This window comes from Carassius carassius, chromosome 29 (genome assembly GCF_963082965.1).
Source record: "Carassius carassius chromosome 29, fCarCar2.1, whole genome shotgun sequence".
NCBI lineage: Eukaryota > Metazoa > Chordata > Actinopteri > Cypriniformes > Cyprinidae > Carassius > Carassius carassius.
Window position 1 is genome coordinate 9,424,910 of NC_081783.1, and position 16,072 is coordinate 9,440,981.

The 16,072-nt window shown below is 35.4% G+C and overlaps 1 protein-coding gene across 1 annotated transcript; it reads right to left on the reverse strand.

Annotated features, from left to right (window-relative positions):
- Window positions 1–811: 811 nt before the first annotated feature.
- On the reverse strand, window positions 812–14,623 carry lrit3a (info leucine-rich repeat, immunoglobulin-like and transmembrane domains 3a). Its single transcript, XM_059515818.1, has 4 exons — window positions 14,327–14,623; window positions 12,461–12,927; window positions 10,217–10,522; window positions 812–2,566 (listed from the first exon to the last, which is right to left on the reverse strand). Exons 1-4 carry the CDS (start codon window positions 14,440–14,442, stop codon window positions 1,524–1,526), a joined length of 1,932 nt encoding a protein of 643 aa, XP_059371801.1. The 5' UTR covers window positions 14,443–14,623; the 3' UTR covers window positions 812–1,523.
- Window positions 14,624–16,072: the final 1,449 nt, after the last annotated feature.

Sequence of the window (16,072 nt, forward strand, 5' to 3'; positions counted from 1 at the left end):
GTCTGCATATGCTCTGTCTGGCCCTCAGTGAGTGAAGGATCACCAGGGTTGGTGATGTGGACGGGGATTGTAAACGCTTCACCCGTTTCCTATTTACCCCGCATACACGCAATCTTATTATAAGAATGACTGTCATATTGTCACAGAAATTAGAGGCACTGCTCTGGGAAAAATGTGGCAGGTACAGGGACAACAGCTTCCATTTTCTTCTGCTTAAGCAGGGTAGGAAATGCAGCACAATGTCTGCTCTGATACACACTCACAGGACCCGCTATGATGTCACGCTGGACTGAATTCAATAACTAATTCAACTGACGTGTTAACTTTATAAACTTGTACTGAACTAAAGATAACTAATGACCAGTTTATGTAATAATGAATTTATGCTACCATTTGTAGCATGCAGGACTGGTAAGAATTTATTGCAACTACATTCTTATGCTCACCAAGGCTTCTTTTATTTGATCAAAACAGTAAAACCAGTAATATTGTATTATTACAGTTAAAAATAAATAAATAATGTAATTTATTCCTGTGATGGCAAAGCTGAATTTTCAGCAGCCATCACTCCAGTCTTCAATGTCACATGATCCTCCAGAAATCATTCAAATATGCTGATTTGGAGCTCAAAAAACATAAAAAAAATATATATATATATATGGTAATTAAATTACAGTTGTACTGCTTCATTTTTTTTCTGTGGAAGCTGAGATTTTTTCAGGATTCTTTATAGAAAATTCTAAATTATGCTGATGCTGTCGTGTATCCTGAATTGCAAATGAAAATAATTTTCTACATTCCAATAGAAGAATACGGGAATATGGACATTTTAGTGATATGCATGGCACTCATAAAGGATTTACAACACACAATCATACATTTACACAGATATTGCATATAAATGTACAATTAAACAAAAGATAGAGAGGTAGAAAGATAGAGAAGACATAAAAATAAGAAGAGGACTGAAACATCAAATGCACATGCTGCATAATCATTCAAACTCACACACACACATCATCTCAGAAATGGTAATATAAGATATCGTGACAAAGTATCTGGTTCTGCTTGGTTTGATCCTTTTCTGACCTAATTTAAATTTAAACCAAACATAAGAGAATTTGGTGTGTTAACTTATCTATTAAATCACATATCACTATATGTGAATATAGTAATATTAAAAATAAATAAATAAACGTAAAAAGGTTTAATTAAGATTTCCAAGACACATAATATGTAACTCTACTTCATTATATGTTGAAGTATAGGCAACACAAAAATACACAATGTTTACTTTTATGTACACTGTATTTCATTAAAAAAAAAATACAGAATTGTGTGTGATTGGGTGAAGAATATGGCTTTCAAAAAATGGGCAATGAGACAATTTGTGGGTCAAGATAAGTCTTGTAAGGCAACGAGTTTGACAGCGTATTAAGAGCTAATCTTTTAAAACCGATGTTGCCACAGCTTGTCTAATACCAAGTAATACCAAGTAACACACAAAGCCGATGTGCTATACATTAGCACAGATACTCAGCTCTGGAGCTGTCACTCTTGAACGTCATTTGAGAGTCAATGCTTGACCGTGAGCACAGGAGCATCCTCTCCGACTCCTGAGTCTGCCTTCGCGCCCAAAGATCATTGGCCTGTCCATTCAGAGTCCTTTGTTTCATAGCGAGCGTCTCAAACTTTACATACGTCTCTTTTGAAAGATCGTCATCAGGTCCATTGTTCCTGCTACTGTTTCCTTTACAGCAGAGACATACGATCTTGTAGAGCAACACCACAATGAGAGGCACCGCCACTGCACATGCGATCCCACTGGCGATCATCAGGATTTTGTTCTGCCCATCTTCTCCACCGTTATCCAGAGTAGTGAAATCCACACACTGCTCTTTCCCAGCCACCGAACCCTTAGTGACCAAACACACCGTGTAGACCTGGTTAGGCATCAGATACTCCAAGAGCAGCTTCCCTTGACCAACTTCCGTATCGACCGTCTCCTTATCGTCTTTCGCATCATATGGAAAGTAGAACACTGTTACTGGCGAGTCGCTTGGCAGACCCTCAGCTCTCCATAGTAAGACCGCCGTATCACTTGTCTCCTCCACTACCTCAATGTCTTTGAGATCAGCTTTCTTTTTGGACTTTTCACTCGTCAGTGAACCTTTGCCATCCTTACTTTGCTGGATCTTAGCTGGCTTGTCTCCAGCTGGTGGAGACCTCTGAATTCCTCCACCTGGTCCCGGACTCTTCCTGATTGTCAGTGGTGGAACTGTGGTCATGGCAGCTCTGGTTGTAAGAGCAGGGCTTAACGTAGTGTACAATGGCATCTTAGTCCCAGCAAAAGAAGTCACGGGTTGATCGTCGGGCCTCTTGGTGATGTTTATCAGTGGGGATGGCGTTAAGGACTGCACCCCATCCACAGACAGGGTGATGTACGCTTCGGAATTCCCTGCAAAGTTCTTGGCCTTGCAGCGGTAATCACCTGCATCCTTAAACCCGATACTGTGCAAACTAAGGATGGACCAACGGACCCCCTCACCTGGAGATTCCTGCACAACTACAGAGACATGTAATGGTAAGCAATAACTTAGAATTTGTAAGAAAAAGATTAAAGGATGCTTTAGATATTGTTCAAATTATGTTTACATTAGGAATGAACAATTTTCAAATTCTGCCTTCATGAAAGCAATATTTTACAGGGATGTAGATTTTTTTATGTTTTTAAAATAAATCTCTTATGCTCACCAAAGATGCATTTATTTGCATTATTATGAATTATTAGTGATGAACCAGCTGGTAAATTTTGCCTGATACAAAAAAGACAATAATTATTTTTCATGTTATAGCCAACAAACAATATAATACAATATAATATATATATATATATATATATATATATATATATATATATATATATATATATATATATATATATTGATGCTACTGATCATTTAATTTATATATTAAAATAAAAAATAATGTTTACATATTATTTATATTATACATAATATGTCATATTAAAATCAGCCCTTTTTATGTTTTTTTTATGTTCAAAAAAAAAAAAAAAAAAAAAAAAACAGGTCTTGATTCGGTTGTTCTGAAGGTATGTTTTTTTTTTTTTTACAAATCTGGTCTTTGGGGTCAATATGAACCCACACTGAAATGGATAGGAAAAGCTCAAAAATCTTGTGTGTGCATAAATCAGAAAATTTACACACAAAAATAAAGGCCTGATACTAAAGTACAAATGCAAAAGCAATCAACAAAAACAAATTCTAACCTTTGAGAAAAATACTGTTTTTATTGTATTTTAATGTGTTTCAATAGATATTTACAAAAAATATATTTACAAAAAAAAAAAGCACTTCCAGAAAAATGAATGGATCTCTTTGGGACTCTGCTGGATATATATGGTCATTACACTTCTTTTTCAAAAACTGTAATTTCTACACGTTTTTCTTTAACCAGCAGGTGGCAGAATTCTACACCTAATACCTAAATCAATATCTAGAAAGAACTTAAATCAAATTTAGATATTTTTTCATGAAAATGTAATATTTCACATGCAAATTAATGGTGTAGTTTTTTTGTGGTAAATAGGTACAAAAGTACTTCATATCTCCCAAAACAGAGATTTAACACATAGATGAGAAGTAAACCAACAAACAAAAAATGATATATTATTTGTAGGATTCAAAAACGTATATATTTTTTACAATTACTCTATCAATTTTGGGGTCATATTGACCATAAGTGTAAACAGGAAATGAGGACCATTTGAGGATTAAATTAGGAATGCACGATATAAAAATGTGGACAGTTTACTGATAATAATGTTTTGGCCAATCATTAAAATTGGCTGACATTGAAGGGATAGTTCACCCCACAAAAGATAATTTTATCATCATTTACTCACCTTCATGTCATCCCAAACCTGTATGAGTTTCTTTATTATGTAGAAAAAAAAAAAATAAATAAAAATAAATATATATATATATATATATATATTTTTTTTTTTTTTTTTTTTTTTTTTAAAGAATGCTGATAATCAAACACTTGATTGTCCCCTTTAGTTTTTCTTACATAGTATTTATTTCCCTAATATGGAAGTTAATAAGGACCTACAATTGTTTGGTTCTTCACAAAATCTTCTTTTGTGTTAAAAAAAAAACTAACTCATACAGGTCATAAAGGACAAAATTGTCCTTTTTGGGTGAACTGTTCCTTTAAATATATAGGGGAGAACCGGGGCGAAAGTAACGTGGGACGAAAGTAACAAAGCGATTTTCTCAGAGCCTATTACTGCATTTGCATTCCCAGCTATGACGGTATATTCAGCATTCAATCCTTGATGGAGCTGAGAAATATCACGTGATTTCCTCATCATTTCCCGCAGTTAGGTCGGTAAAACTGTTTTCGAGTACAAAAAGTAAATTATTGAAGCGGTAATTTTTTTTAATTAGTTGTGTTGTTTTTTTTTGTTTCATGTGTCACAGTAATGATCAATCTACAGGTTATTTAGTGCTTTAACACATCCTAAAGTTTGCATTATCAAAGTTTTTTAGTATAAAAGTAAATCAGGTTTAAATGCCAGGAGTTCCTGTCGGGACGAAAGTAACAGTTGTTACTTTTGTCCCGCTACAGTGACAAGAAGTATTTATTTTGTTCTGGTACATGCTATTCTGTGAATTTCTGTCTCTTGCATCATTTATTAAAATGTTTATGTCATATTATACCAAAAGAATATGTCTGAGTGAGGGTCAGAAAGACAAACAGTGGTCTGGTTTTATCCAGATGTTTATGAGAGAGCGTTTCTGGACATAGAGGAACATCTGGGCAGCTCCTACCTCGCATTTACCTTAGTTATATTTAGGTTTTAGCCATACCCAGGGGCGTCGGACTGGGGGGGTAAAGGGTACCGAGTACCCAGGGCCCGAGGCAGGGGGGGGCCCTTAGAAGTCAGTTTTCTATACATACATATACATGCACTAACATTTGTATAGCATTTATGTACAACTAAAAAAGTTCCTGTGCAAAACTAAACTTGTAGTTAGGCGCTGGTTTGGTATAAAAAAGTCATTTTCATGCTGTGCAGGGCCCCACACCCCTCTCGAATCAATGCAAATGGTACGACCCGCAGGTCAGGTGCTTCTGCTGCGGACCCGCGGTGATTGAATCAGTTGATGAGACAGGAGCTGGAGTGAGCCGTGAAGAGTCATGTCTCTCCTTAAGAAAGGAATATCAGGGGCTCAAAAACGAAAAGAGAAGCAGAATAAAGAGAGAAGGGCAAATGAGGGCAAGCAGTTGCTCACAAATTTTTTTGAAAAGAGAGGTGAGCTCCAAATGCATCATCAAGCATTGACATTGTTTTAACATAAATATCTACTCCCGGTAGAATAGCATACATTTATGTTTGCATTTATGAATAATATACCAATACTTTATAGTATCACACCCTTCATAGCGAGCAAACAATGTTTCTGATTATTACATGGCTTGGCTGAATTCCAATGTAGAATGCGGTCTGTTATTTCTTGATAACAGACCGCTGCGAAGTATAACAGACCGTTGCCATGAAAAACAGCGCGTTGCTATGGACGCGGAACGGACTATTTTCTTTGGCGGAAGCAATACAATCGTTTTTAAATCAATAAACTCCTTTTTAAATCAATAATTCGTGGCAAATTATTTATTTTGTGGGTAGCCATGTAATAAGCGGGATAATGTATAGAGAGGCGGTCGTTATAGCGAATAACAACCCTGACAGGCTGAACAGGACCCCGACACGAAGCGGAGGATAATGTAATCTAACGTTATACATTATCCCTTACGTAAATAACAGGGAGTGAGAAGCAGACGGAGCTCAACACACTGCCACTCCAGGCAGCTGCCTAAACGCTTGTCTCCTCTTCTGCTGCAGTTCTCCCCACTCTCAGAGTCAGAAGTTTACATGAAAACACTGTATATTTCCCTCCATTGTCAAAATCTAACACCCGAGAAAACACAGATCGTTAGCGCCTATTTTACCGTATTGTTATGCAAATTAGCTCGCACACGCTCTTACATTAAGTACAGGATTGTTCTCAGTATAATAATGCACATCTTAATGATTGAAAAATGACTTATTTTAAAACATAATTCAAAGACTGAATGTCTAGTTTGGCGGTTAGTTTACCCTGTGATTCTATAGTCTAGTCTGCATTTATTTTAAACAGACAAATAATCATCAATTATCTTGTACTTAGCCTACACTTTAAAAAAAAGGTATTGTGACAATAAAGGATATTTTAGCAACCATTTGAAGCCATATATTTCAGTTTCAGAGTCAGACCCTGCAGCAGCAGGCCCCTCATCATGGCTAGGTGAAAGCAGTGACAGTGAGGTGGATGTGAGTGTGACAGTGAGACAAGGTGAGCTTTTTAACACTTAGTAATTAGTAATTAAGTGTTAAGAGGAAATAAGCAAAATTAGTACATTGTTATTGTACACATTTAAACTTTAAAGTGTAATTACTAATTACAGTTTAAAGTTTACAGTTTAAAGTTTAAATGTGTACAATAACAATGTACCCATTTTGCTTATTTCCTCTTGTAGCAGAGGCAGAAATAGAAGATGAGGTTGATATTCATATAAGTGATCAGAGGGAAAGTGAAGAATGTGATGAAGGTAGTCAGGAGCAGGAGGACAGAGCTGAAGAGGAAAGAGAAGAGAATGAGAGACTTAGGGATACTGGAGAGGGATTGTCAGAGGACCCAGGATTATGGCCAACAACTCTTACTGATAAGCACAGGAAAACTATTGTTCAAATGCTAGCAAAAAACTGGACTTTAAAGACCTGATCAGCAAATTTGCGCATGCAAAGACCCGTCAATGGGCATTTAGTAAAAACTGACATTATTTAGTTTGTGTTTCAGACCAAAGTTTTTCTCATTTGGTATGGTCATTTTCAGAACTGCTTTACAGTATATTTGATTTAGTCCAGGTTTGGACCTGCTAGACCTTTTGTCATCTCAGTAAGTAGTACTTTCGACAATAAAACAAAAATATATTAATCAGAGTGTGGCCTATTTTGTTTACATTTTAAGTGTTTTTATGATAAAAATGCAATACCTTACCTATTGGTATCACTATGGTATTGGGGGCCCAGCAAGATGGTTTGTACCCAGGGCCCAAAATTTGGTGCTACGCCCCTGGCCAGACCATAGGTTTTACACCTCCAGCTATGAATTTGCAGTGTTTCCAGATGTTTTAATGCACATTTTGAATTTATGCATAAAAACAACTGGATGGCAGAGGTGGAAAGTAACGAATTACATTTACTCGCGTTACTGTAATTGAGTAGCTTTTTTGTGTACTAATACTTTTTAAAGTAATTTTTAAAATCTGTAATTTTACTTTTACTTAAGTATATTTTGTTTAAAGTATTGTACTTCGCTACATTTTAAAACACATTAATTACTGAGTAAAAAAAATAAATAAATAAAATAAATCGCTCCCTGGAAACTACGTCAGTAAATAATGGGCAGGAGGGCAAACTGGCGCTAAAATCACAAGAAAGATGCAGACGGACAAAACAGGCGTTAGTGGTGCAGACACCGCTGAAAACGAAACCCCGTCATATTCTGAAGTTGAACTCGAAGGAAATGAAGTGAACACCTGGCCATATGTATGCTCTATTATGCAGTGTAAGCTGTACTTGCCTAGGAAGACCAGCAGCTTATAAAATCTCGACAAGACATCAACCAAGAATATAGAGGTAAGCTAAGTAATTGCACCATTGCATTGGTGGTTAAAATGAAGCTTTGACATTTTAGCAAGAGGTTTTGCATAAATTAGCCAAAAAGACAGTAGTGAGAAGTGTGCTATATATATCATCTGCGATAATATCATGTTTTTTGTTTTAATGATGTGCGCGCGCATTTATAGTGCGTTCTTTCACTGTGTCTCCTAAAGTGCATTTAGAATGATCACAAAATTTAAGATATAGGGGCAGAAAATTCACATATTTATATAATTTCATATATTAAATCAAAATCACACAAAGAATGCCGTCTTTTCCACCAAAAATCATCATGAATATATACATACATATATATAACAGTTCAGTAAACAAGTTAATTAAGAGACTTGCGTTTTAGACACCATATTGCCTTTTTTAGCTCTATTTCTACAACAGAAAATAATTCCAAACACAGCCACCAAAGCACAGTTTTGCGTCTCTGAGCAACGTGACAGTGTTTCGTTCCTGAATGAATCAACCGTTTAAATGATTCGGTTCAATCGCAATGACTCACTTATTAACAGTGACTTGCTGACACATACTGGCCATTTTAATTTCACATTTAAAGTATCTTTTGATTTTTTTTAAATAATTAATTTCTTATCATTTCAAATGAGTATTCAACATTTTATGTCTTGTATATCAAAACATTATTCATGCATTTGTAACTGCAGGTTAAATGCATTCTTGTCCTGCACTAGTGTAATACATCTAAATGCCACTTCCAATGAATCTTCTGCATTTCCTCTGCATTAAAAGATGAGTTTGTTGATACTGATTTGCCTGGTAACAGCCCAAATGTTTTATTATTCTAAATAACTGATTCCTTTAATTAAAAACAACTAGTTTGAGATTAATAGACCTATCCCAGGGGTGTCAAACTCAGTTCCTGGAGGGCCGTAGCCCTGCAGAGTTTAGTTCTAACCCTGCTCCAGCACACATATCATGTAGTTTTCAAATAAACCTAAATGATTAGATTAGCTGGATCAGGTGTGTTTAATTAGGGTTAAATCTAAACTGTGCAGGACTGTGGCCCTCCAGGAACTGAGTTTGACACCCTTGGCCTGTCCCATTATTGACTCCCTCCCACTGTTAAAATGTAACTAAGTAATTTTTACTCTGAGTAAATTTTAAATGAGCTACTTTTTACTTTTACTTGAGTTGATTTTTAGACTGGTACTTTTACTTGTACTTAAGTAAAATTTCATTAATGTAATGGTACTTTTACTTGAGTAGAATATTTTGGTACTCTTTCCACCTCTGCTGGATGGAAACATGAATAGGCCTACTGTTACATTATGTTTAGAATTTATATTATGCCAATGTAATTTAATTATTATATTGTTCATTCTGTTGAAAAAATGTTTTATAAAAATACACTGAAATAAAAAAATAAAAAATAAAAAAATTAAGTTTGTACAGTCGGGTTTTGAGACATTTGATGAAACTTAAATGTAAAATAAAAATATAAATATAAATATAAATATGTAATTTAATAATTTTTTTTACAAAAATAAAAGACAGAATATGTTTGCAGTTACATATTTACAAGGTCATAGTCAGGTATACTTAATAAAAATAAGAGTAACAGAAAATAAATCTAGCTTATATTGTTGTGTTACTTTTAACCCACCTGTGTGTTACTTTCGTCCCAACCGATGGGGTCAAAAGTAACAATGTGCAACTTATGTTCAAATTGAAATTATACTGAAGCCTTTCTACATTTCTACAAAATACCACCTGGTATTGATAGACCAGACTTATGAGTTACTGACCACAGCAGAAATATATCTCTGTCTACAACATTATCTTTTAAAATGATGTTTTTCTGAAAAATGGTACTTTCGCCCCTGCTCTCCCCTAATATAATATATTGTTTTGTCTAAATAAAAAAATAAAACACTAAAAACTATATAATATAACTATATAATCTATATAACTATATAACTATATATAACTATATAATCAATAATTTTTAATGTTACAAATGTATTTAAGCATCACACAGTTATAACGTACAGTATAAAAATGGGTATTCATCAGATTTGTTAAAAATTGCATTTAACAGTGTTAAATTTTACTTTGAGTAATCAAAATGTAAAATCACGAATGAACATGAATCATTTAATATCCAATATCAGTAATATAACTGTTAATCAAGCAGTCCTTGTTTGCACTTTAAAATTTAGATTTCATTCACGATAATTTGTCTTTTTAAAATGTCATGTAAACATGTTAACCCAGCTGAAAATGGACCAGTCTGACTTTGTCCAGCATGTATACTTGTTAACTGCACTATATGTGATTAAAAGTCTTTTTAACCCTTCAAAAATGTTATTAGCATGGTATGACTTTAGGTGAAGACAAAAAAAAAAGGTTTAAATTGATTATACGTGCACACATTAGCATATTTTGTGACACTCATACCTGTGACGTTGACCGTCGTCCCATCAGCTCTGGTCCAGAGGAGGGTGGGTGTAGGGAAACCAGTGGCGTCACACCGCAGAAGCACATTGCTGCCCAGTGGTGAAGTGATCTTAGTTGCTGAAGTTATGACTGACGGCTTGCTGCACTGATCAAGTTCAGCCCACTGGAACAGAACGCCAGCTAAATTCTCTGGTCCACTGCATGTCAGAACCTGATCCATCAACACCACAGGTATGCTGGCCATCTTAGACAAGTCAATGAACTTGGAAATCCGACAGTCACAGTACCAGGGGTTGTCCTGTAGACCTGCAAATATTGAAATATCTGTGTAGAATATGTTTATGAAAGCAATACTTTACGTACAAAGGCCTACAAACCTTCAAAATCCAAGCTTTTAACACTTTTTCATGAAAGGTTGTCAAGTGAATTCTAGTTCCTTACATTCAAATTTGAATTATCCTGCTTTGCTTCATTTCGAATTGCACAACCCATGTCTACAAGTATTTGCAAAAGTATTCATCAAACCCAGATGATATTACTATCAAAGTCATGTTTATGTTGCATATTTGAATTGAAAGGATTGAAATGGAATGCATAAACTGATAAAAATGTATACCTTCAATACTATGTAAGATACTTTGGTTAAAGGGAGCTGCCTAACGCAGAAACAGAATGGAGAAACATTACTTCACTTACTGAACATCTCAACACACTGAAATAAAGACCACCGATTTATTATTCAGCTACTATGATAAAACAGCAGTTTACTCCCATCAAATCAGAAAGTTTTAAATCTTGAAGCCAGGATGTCTTGTCTGGCTCGCATACATCAGGTGTTGGACATTAACACCACAGTCTGCCCATAATTCTGTCTATGGCAGGATGAAGATCTGTTGACTGTAAACAGGGAATTAGACGGTCCACTGATGCAATTCAACAGCTGGATGGTGACAACGGCTAATATTCTGACGATACAGGCTAAATCCCGGTGATATTGTGCTTTTATGCTCATTTTTACACTTGCATTGCACCTGGTGAAAGTACAGAATTTAAGCAATATCACACAAGCAAACCTTTTCACCAAAAAATTGATCATGCATGTCACCTTCACCAGCTGATAAAGTATTCTATACTTTCACTAGATGCCATACAAGTGTACTCTTGAATTGTATATCCATTATGTCAAACGCACATGGATCTATCAAACTATTCTAACTTTCTCTTCAGCTGGGATCTGTTGTTTAGATGCCACTGAGCAAACATACAGTACTGGATGAATCATCCTCTTCCCAGATGAGCACTTCAAAGAAACTCAAATCTCAGAGCTTTACAGACAGTTGGAAGTCCCATTAGAAGATTAGCTTGTACTTAACTTGGGAGCACCCATGAAGACATAGCCTAGATTTAGATATTATCAACTATAAAAAGACATGGTGAAGAGAGGGATATTGCTGAATCTTTTTACTTGGCATTTTGTATATGTCTCCACCCAGATTCTTTGCATTTTAGTGAGCCAACCCTTGTGAAAAAGAAGTACACTTCAGCATATGCTCTACAAATATAAACAAATATACTTCAAAATGTTTTTGTACTCTTGATTGTATGCATTTTCGTTTGAAATAAAAATGTATTTTATAGTTACATTTATATTAAATACAGTTAACATTTACAAAATATATGTAATATTGTTATATTGAATATTGAATAATATACCACAGTTAATTATAATTCAGTATTTTACATGTGCTTTAGTACGTCGACACAATACACATAAAAAAAGTAAACACATCAGAATCAGCATGATTAAAACATAACAATTTAATATTGGTAGAGTATTGTGTTAACAGTGCAAAAGGTTGTGGGTTCAATTCCCAGGAAACACACATACTGATAAAAATAATGTATATCCTGAATGCACTGTAAGTCACTTTGGATAAAGCGTCTGAAAAATGTAATGCTTTTTAAGTGGCCTGTTTTATTAATATTATGTTATCTCCAAGTACAGTTACAAATATACTTTTAAGGTATGAAGTACACTACAAGTGCACAATTAAGTGCACAACTTTTTTTCAAGGGAAAGCTCATACAACTTACTATAAATGCTAATGTGAATCCTCCTCAAATACTGGGTTTCTTTTGCTATATTGTAACCCTCTAAAAGAAAGATTTTTAAAAACTCTTGTCATAATAGATATATAACATCATAATGCATATTTAAGATGTGCCATCATCATTTTTACCCACCAAGAACAATCTTTTGTGATGCATTGGCACTGGGCAGGATGCCTGAAAATGGAGGCCAGATGTCCACCAGGTCAGAGGGAAGGGTAGTTAGCTTGTTACTAGAAATGTCTAGGTAGGTGATGTTAACCAAGTAAGGTGCTGCCTCCAAAGGAACACTAGTCAAGCGGTTGTTGTGCAGGTCCAAGGTCCTGAGACTGGGCATCTCTTTCAGAGACTCCCAGGGAAAGGTAGCGATCATGTTCCCATCCATCCGTAGCTCATGAAGAACTTTCAGATTGTAGAAACTGCCAGGATCCACAGACGTGACTGAATTGTATGTTATCCACAGGTAGCGTAACTCGGACAGGTAATAGAAGGCTTCGGTGGGCACTCGACGCACAGCTGTCTTCTCCACCCGCAGCTTCACCGTGTCCACAGGGACGTTAACTGGAATATCTGACATGTCAGGGTCATTGCATAGAACAGACCTGGGGTAGAGCAGAGGTTAATCACTTTGACCAATATGAGCATATGTGTGGTGATGTTCATTGTGGATTGTATTAGCCTATAACAGAGGTTCTCAACTCTGGTCCTCGAGGTCTCCTTCAGGGTTTAACTCCAACCTTGATCAAACTCACCTGCCTGTAACTTCCTAGATCTTCTGAAGACATTGATTAGCTTGTTCATGTGTGTTTGATTAAGGTTTGAGGAGCTAAACTAGAAGGCCAGAAATGAGAACCCCAGGTCTATAGACAATAAGCCTCCAAAACTTAAAGGGACAATGAGTAACTTTTTAGGTATTTTATTATCTAAAATCAATATTTTTATTCATAAATATGCCCTCAATGGTGTACAAATACCTATGCCAATGTTTAAACTAATCCTCGTAAATGAAGAATTTATTATCTTTATATACATGGGACGGGTAGGTCGACGGAGGCTTCCATGTAGTTCCGCCATCTTGCAAAACTATAATAGCAGAGAGGGACAAAAAGTACCAAGCCAACGCGTTTCCACAACGCGTTTTCGGTCAGAGCCAGAAACGCAGGTGCAGAGCAGTGAGAGGCGCTTGAAACTGCACCGGCAAGTTTAAAAGTCTGGATTGCATTCTTATTATGGACCATACATATGCCGCGCCACAGGAGAAGAAAACATTGTCGCCAAAACGAAGTGCTATTAGAAGACATCCTGTCAAAGCTTTTTGGTAAATATCGCCTACCGTAGATGCAAAGCGCATTTGAAAAAGCGAGGCGCTGGAGAGCAAAATTAGTTTGAATGCAAAATACAATTTCACCACTAGATGGGAGTAATTCCTACTTACAGTCCCTTTAAAACAGATTTCCCTTCAGTGCCAATCTGTGAAAAACAAGATAAACTGCCACGAATAAATTTGTGTTTAAATTGATATATGCCATTAAAAACACAAGTATAAAATGTGTCTATCCTTGTTGAAACAAAACATCTTGCCTATTTTGATTCAGATTTTATGAAAAATAATAAACATTTTATTGTATCTGTATTATATTGTATTACGCTATTGTTATATTGCTGAAAATATTTTTTAAGTTATTCCATTGTATATATTTCTTCTATTTTCTTCTGTCGAATTATAAACTTATACATTTATACATGCATGAACATTTGTCTGTTGTTAATATGTAAACGACTACTTCTCCAAAAGCTAAATTATTCAAATTTTTTGTTTTTCCCTGTTGTTTATTCCAGTTCATTATACTTTCCCATGTCTGTCTACTTACATCACTATTTGTATTCCAGAAATCAAACTATAAACCTAAATTATGCCTGTTTTTACACACCACAATTATACAGTTTTATGAAACTCTATTATTATTTTCATTATTACTACTATAGAGAGAGTTTCCTCACCTGCTGCCAGTGCCATCGCTGTGCCCGTGGTACACACAGGTGCACTGGGAAGGACAGAAGGGTTGTGCCCCGATCCAGCAGCCCAGTAGAACCTGGGCCACCAGCAGACGATACATCCTTCAGTCGGATGAACCAGCACGGACACACACACTCACACACATCAGATCCCACTCGACCATCAGTGGACAAAAACACTTTTATCAGTCCTCCAAGAAAAACAACAAAAGTGCCTTGCAGCCCACATCTTGTTTAGCATGCTAGCAGGTGAGAGCCGAGAAGAGCGGGAGGATTGGGATGGGCGGGGGGAACCCAGATTAGAAAGAGGATTTCTCAAGGCTGAGTAGGTTACTAAAGTTGAACAGAGTGGGATGGGAAGTGTGTGCGAGTGTGTTATTTGTGTGTATGAGTGCGTTAGTGTGTGTGACTGAGTTTGAGAAGGAGGATAAACCCTGCAGGCACGTAATCGGCTAGAACTACAAGAAGGCTCTTCTTTCAGCATCATCACGTGACCGCTCGCAGACACTCTTCCATCCTTCACCTGGTGTATGAACTGATTTTGGCTGTGAAGTGTTTGCGTGCATGGAGGCTAGATGACACCTGTGTGTAAGCTGAAGTACAGGTCATGATTTACTGAGAGCAGGCCGCAGACAGGCCAAACTCTGTCTGAGTCTGAGAGATATATAATGGCTTCAGAAAATACTGAGACAAAAACATACTGAGTATGAATAAAATCTGCTTAAGGTACATTAGAAAATGAATAGATTTCCCTTTAGTACCAATTTTTCAAAAAATTATTAATTGCCAAGGGTGTTTTTATGTAGGCCAGTGTGAGTATCAAGGGAAAACATGCTTAATTAAAAACATCCTTATGTTATAACAACATCTGGTTTGCATGCATTTACCTTGTTACAATAATTTCTGCTCAGTTTTGTGGAATTTATTCTTTATTAGTAAATAAATTACAAGTCTTCAAAAAGTGCTAGCACCACTGATTTTTCTCTAAGGCAGCAATTCTACTTATATTATTATCGTTTTTTAATTATAGCTTATTATTATTACATTTTTCTTTTTTTTTGTAAAACCTTTCAACTTTATTTTTAATTTTAGTTTTATTTTAGTAGGTTGAGATTTCTAAAAATGTTTTTGTGTCTATAAAATCTATAGTTAAAAAAAAAAAAAAACAAGGTTATTGAACATAACATCAAGAACTTGAAATAAGTGCTGTAAAACCATATGTAAAAAAAATTATAAGACCTTAAAATGATTAGGCCTTTATCAGGTTATATACAGTGGGCTATAAGACAAGAGAGATGTCCTTTTGTAGCCTGCCTCCATGTGGTCTGAGTGAAAATAACAGACCTGTAGAAAAAACTCTTTCAAAAGTTTGGGGTCAGTAAGATTTTTTTTTTTTTTTTTTTTTTTTTTTAATGCATTACATGATTTAAAAATGACACTGAAGACTGGATTTATGGCTGCGTACAATTTAATTTTGCCATCACATAAATAAATTACATTTTAAAATAAATACAGAAAACAGTTATTTTAAACTGTAATAATATTTCACAATATTATTGTTTTTTGTTTGTTTTTTCATCAAGTAATTGCAGCTTTGGTGAGCTTCTGAACATAAGTGTCCTAAATATTTGAGATTTAAGGTCTAATAGCCTAGTAGTACATACCACTGAAACTTTTATTTGTTACTTTTATTGAACAACAAAGTGAGTTCATGAAAATACATATCTAAAG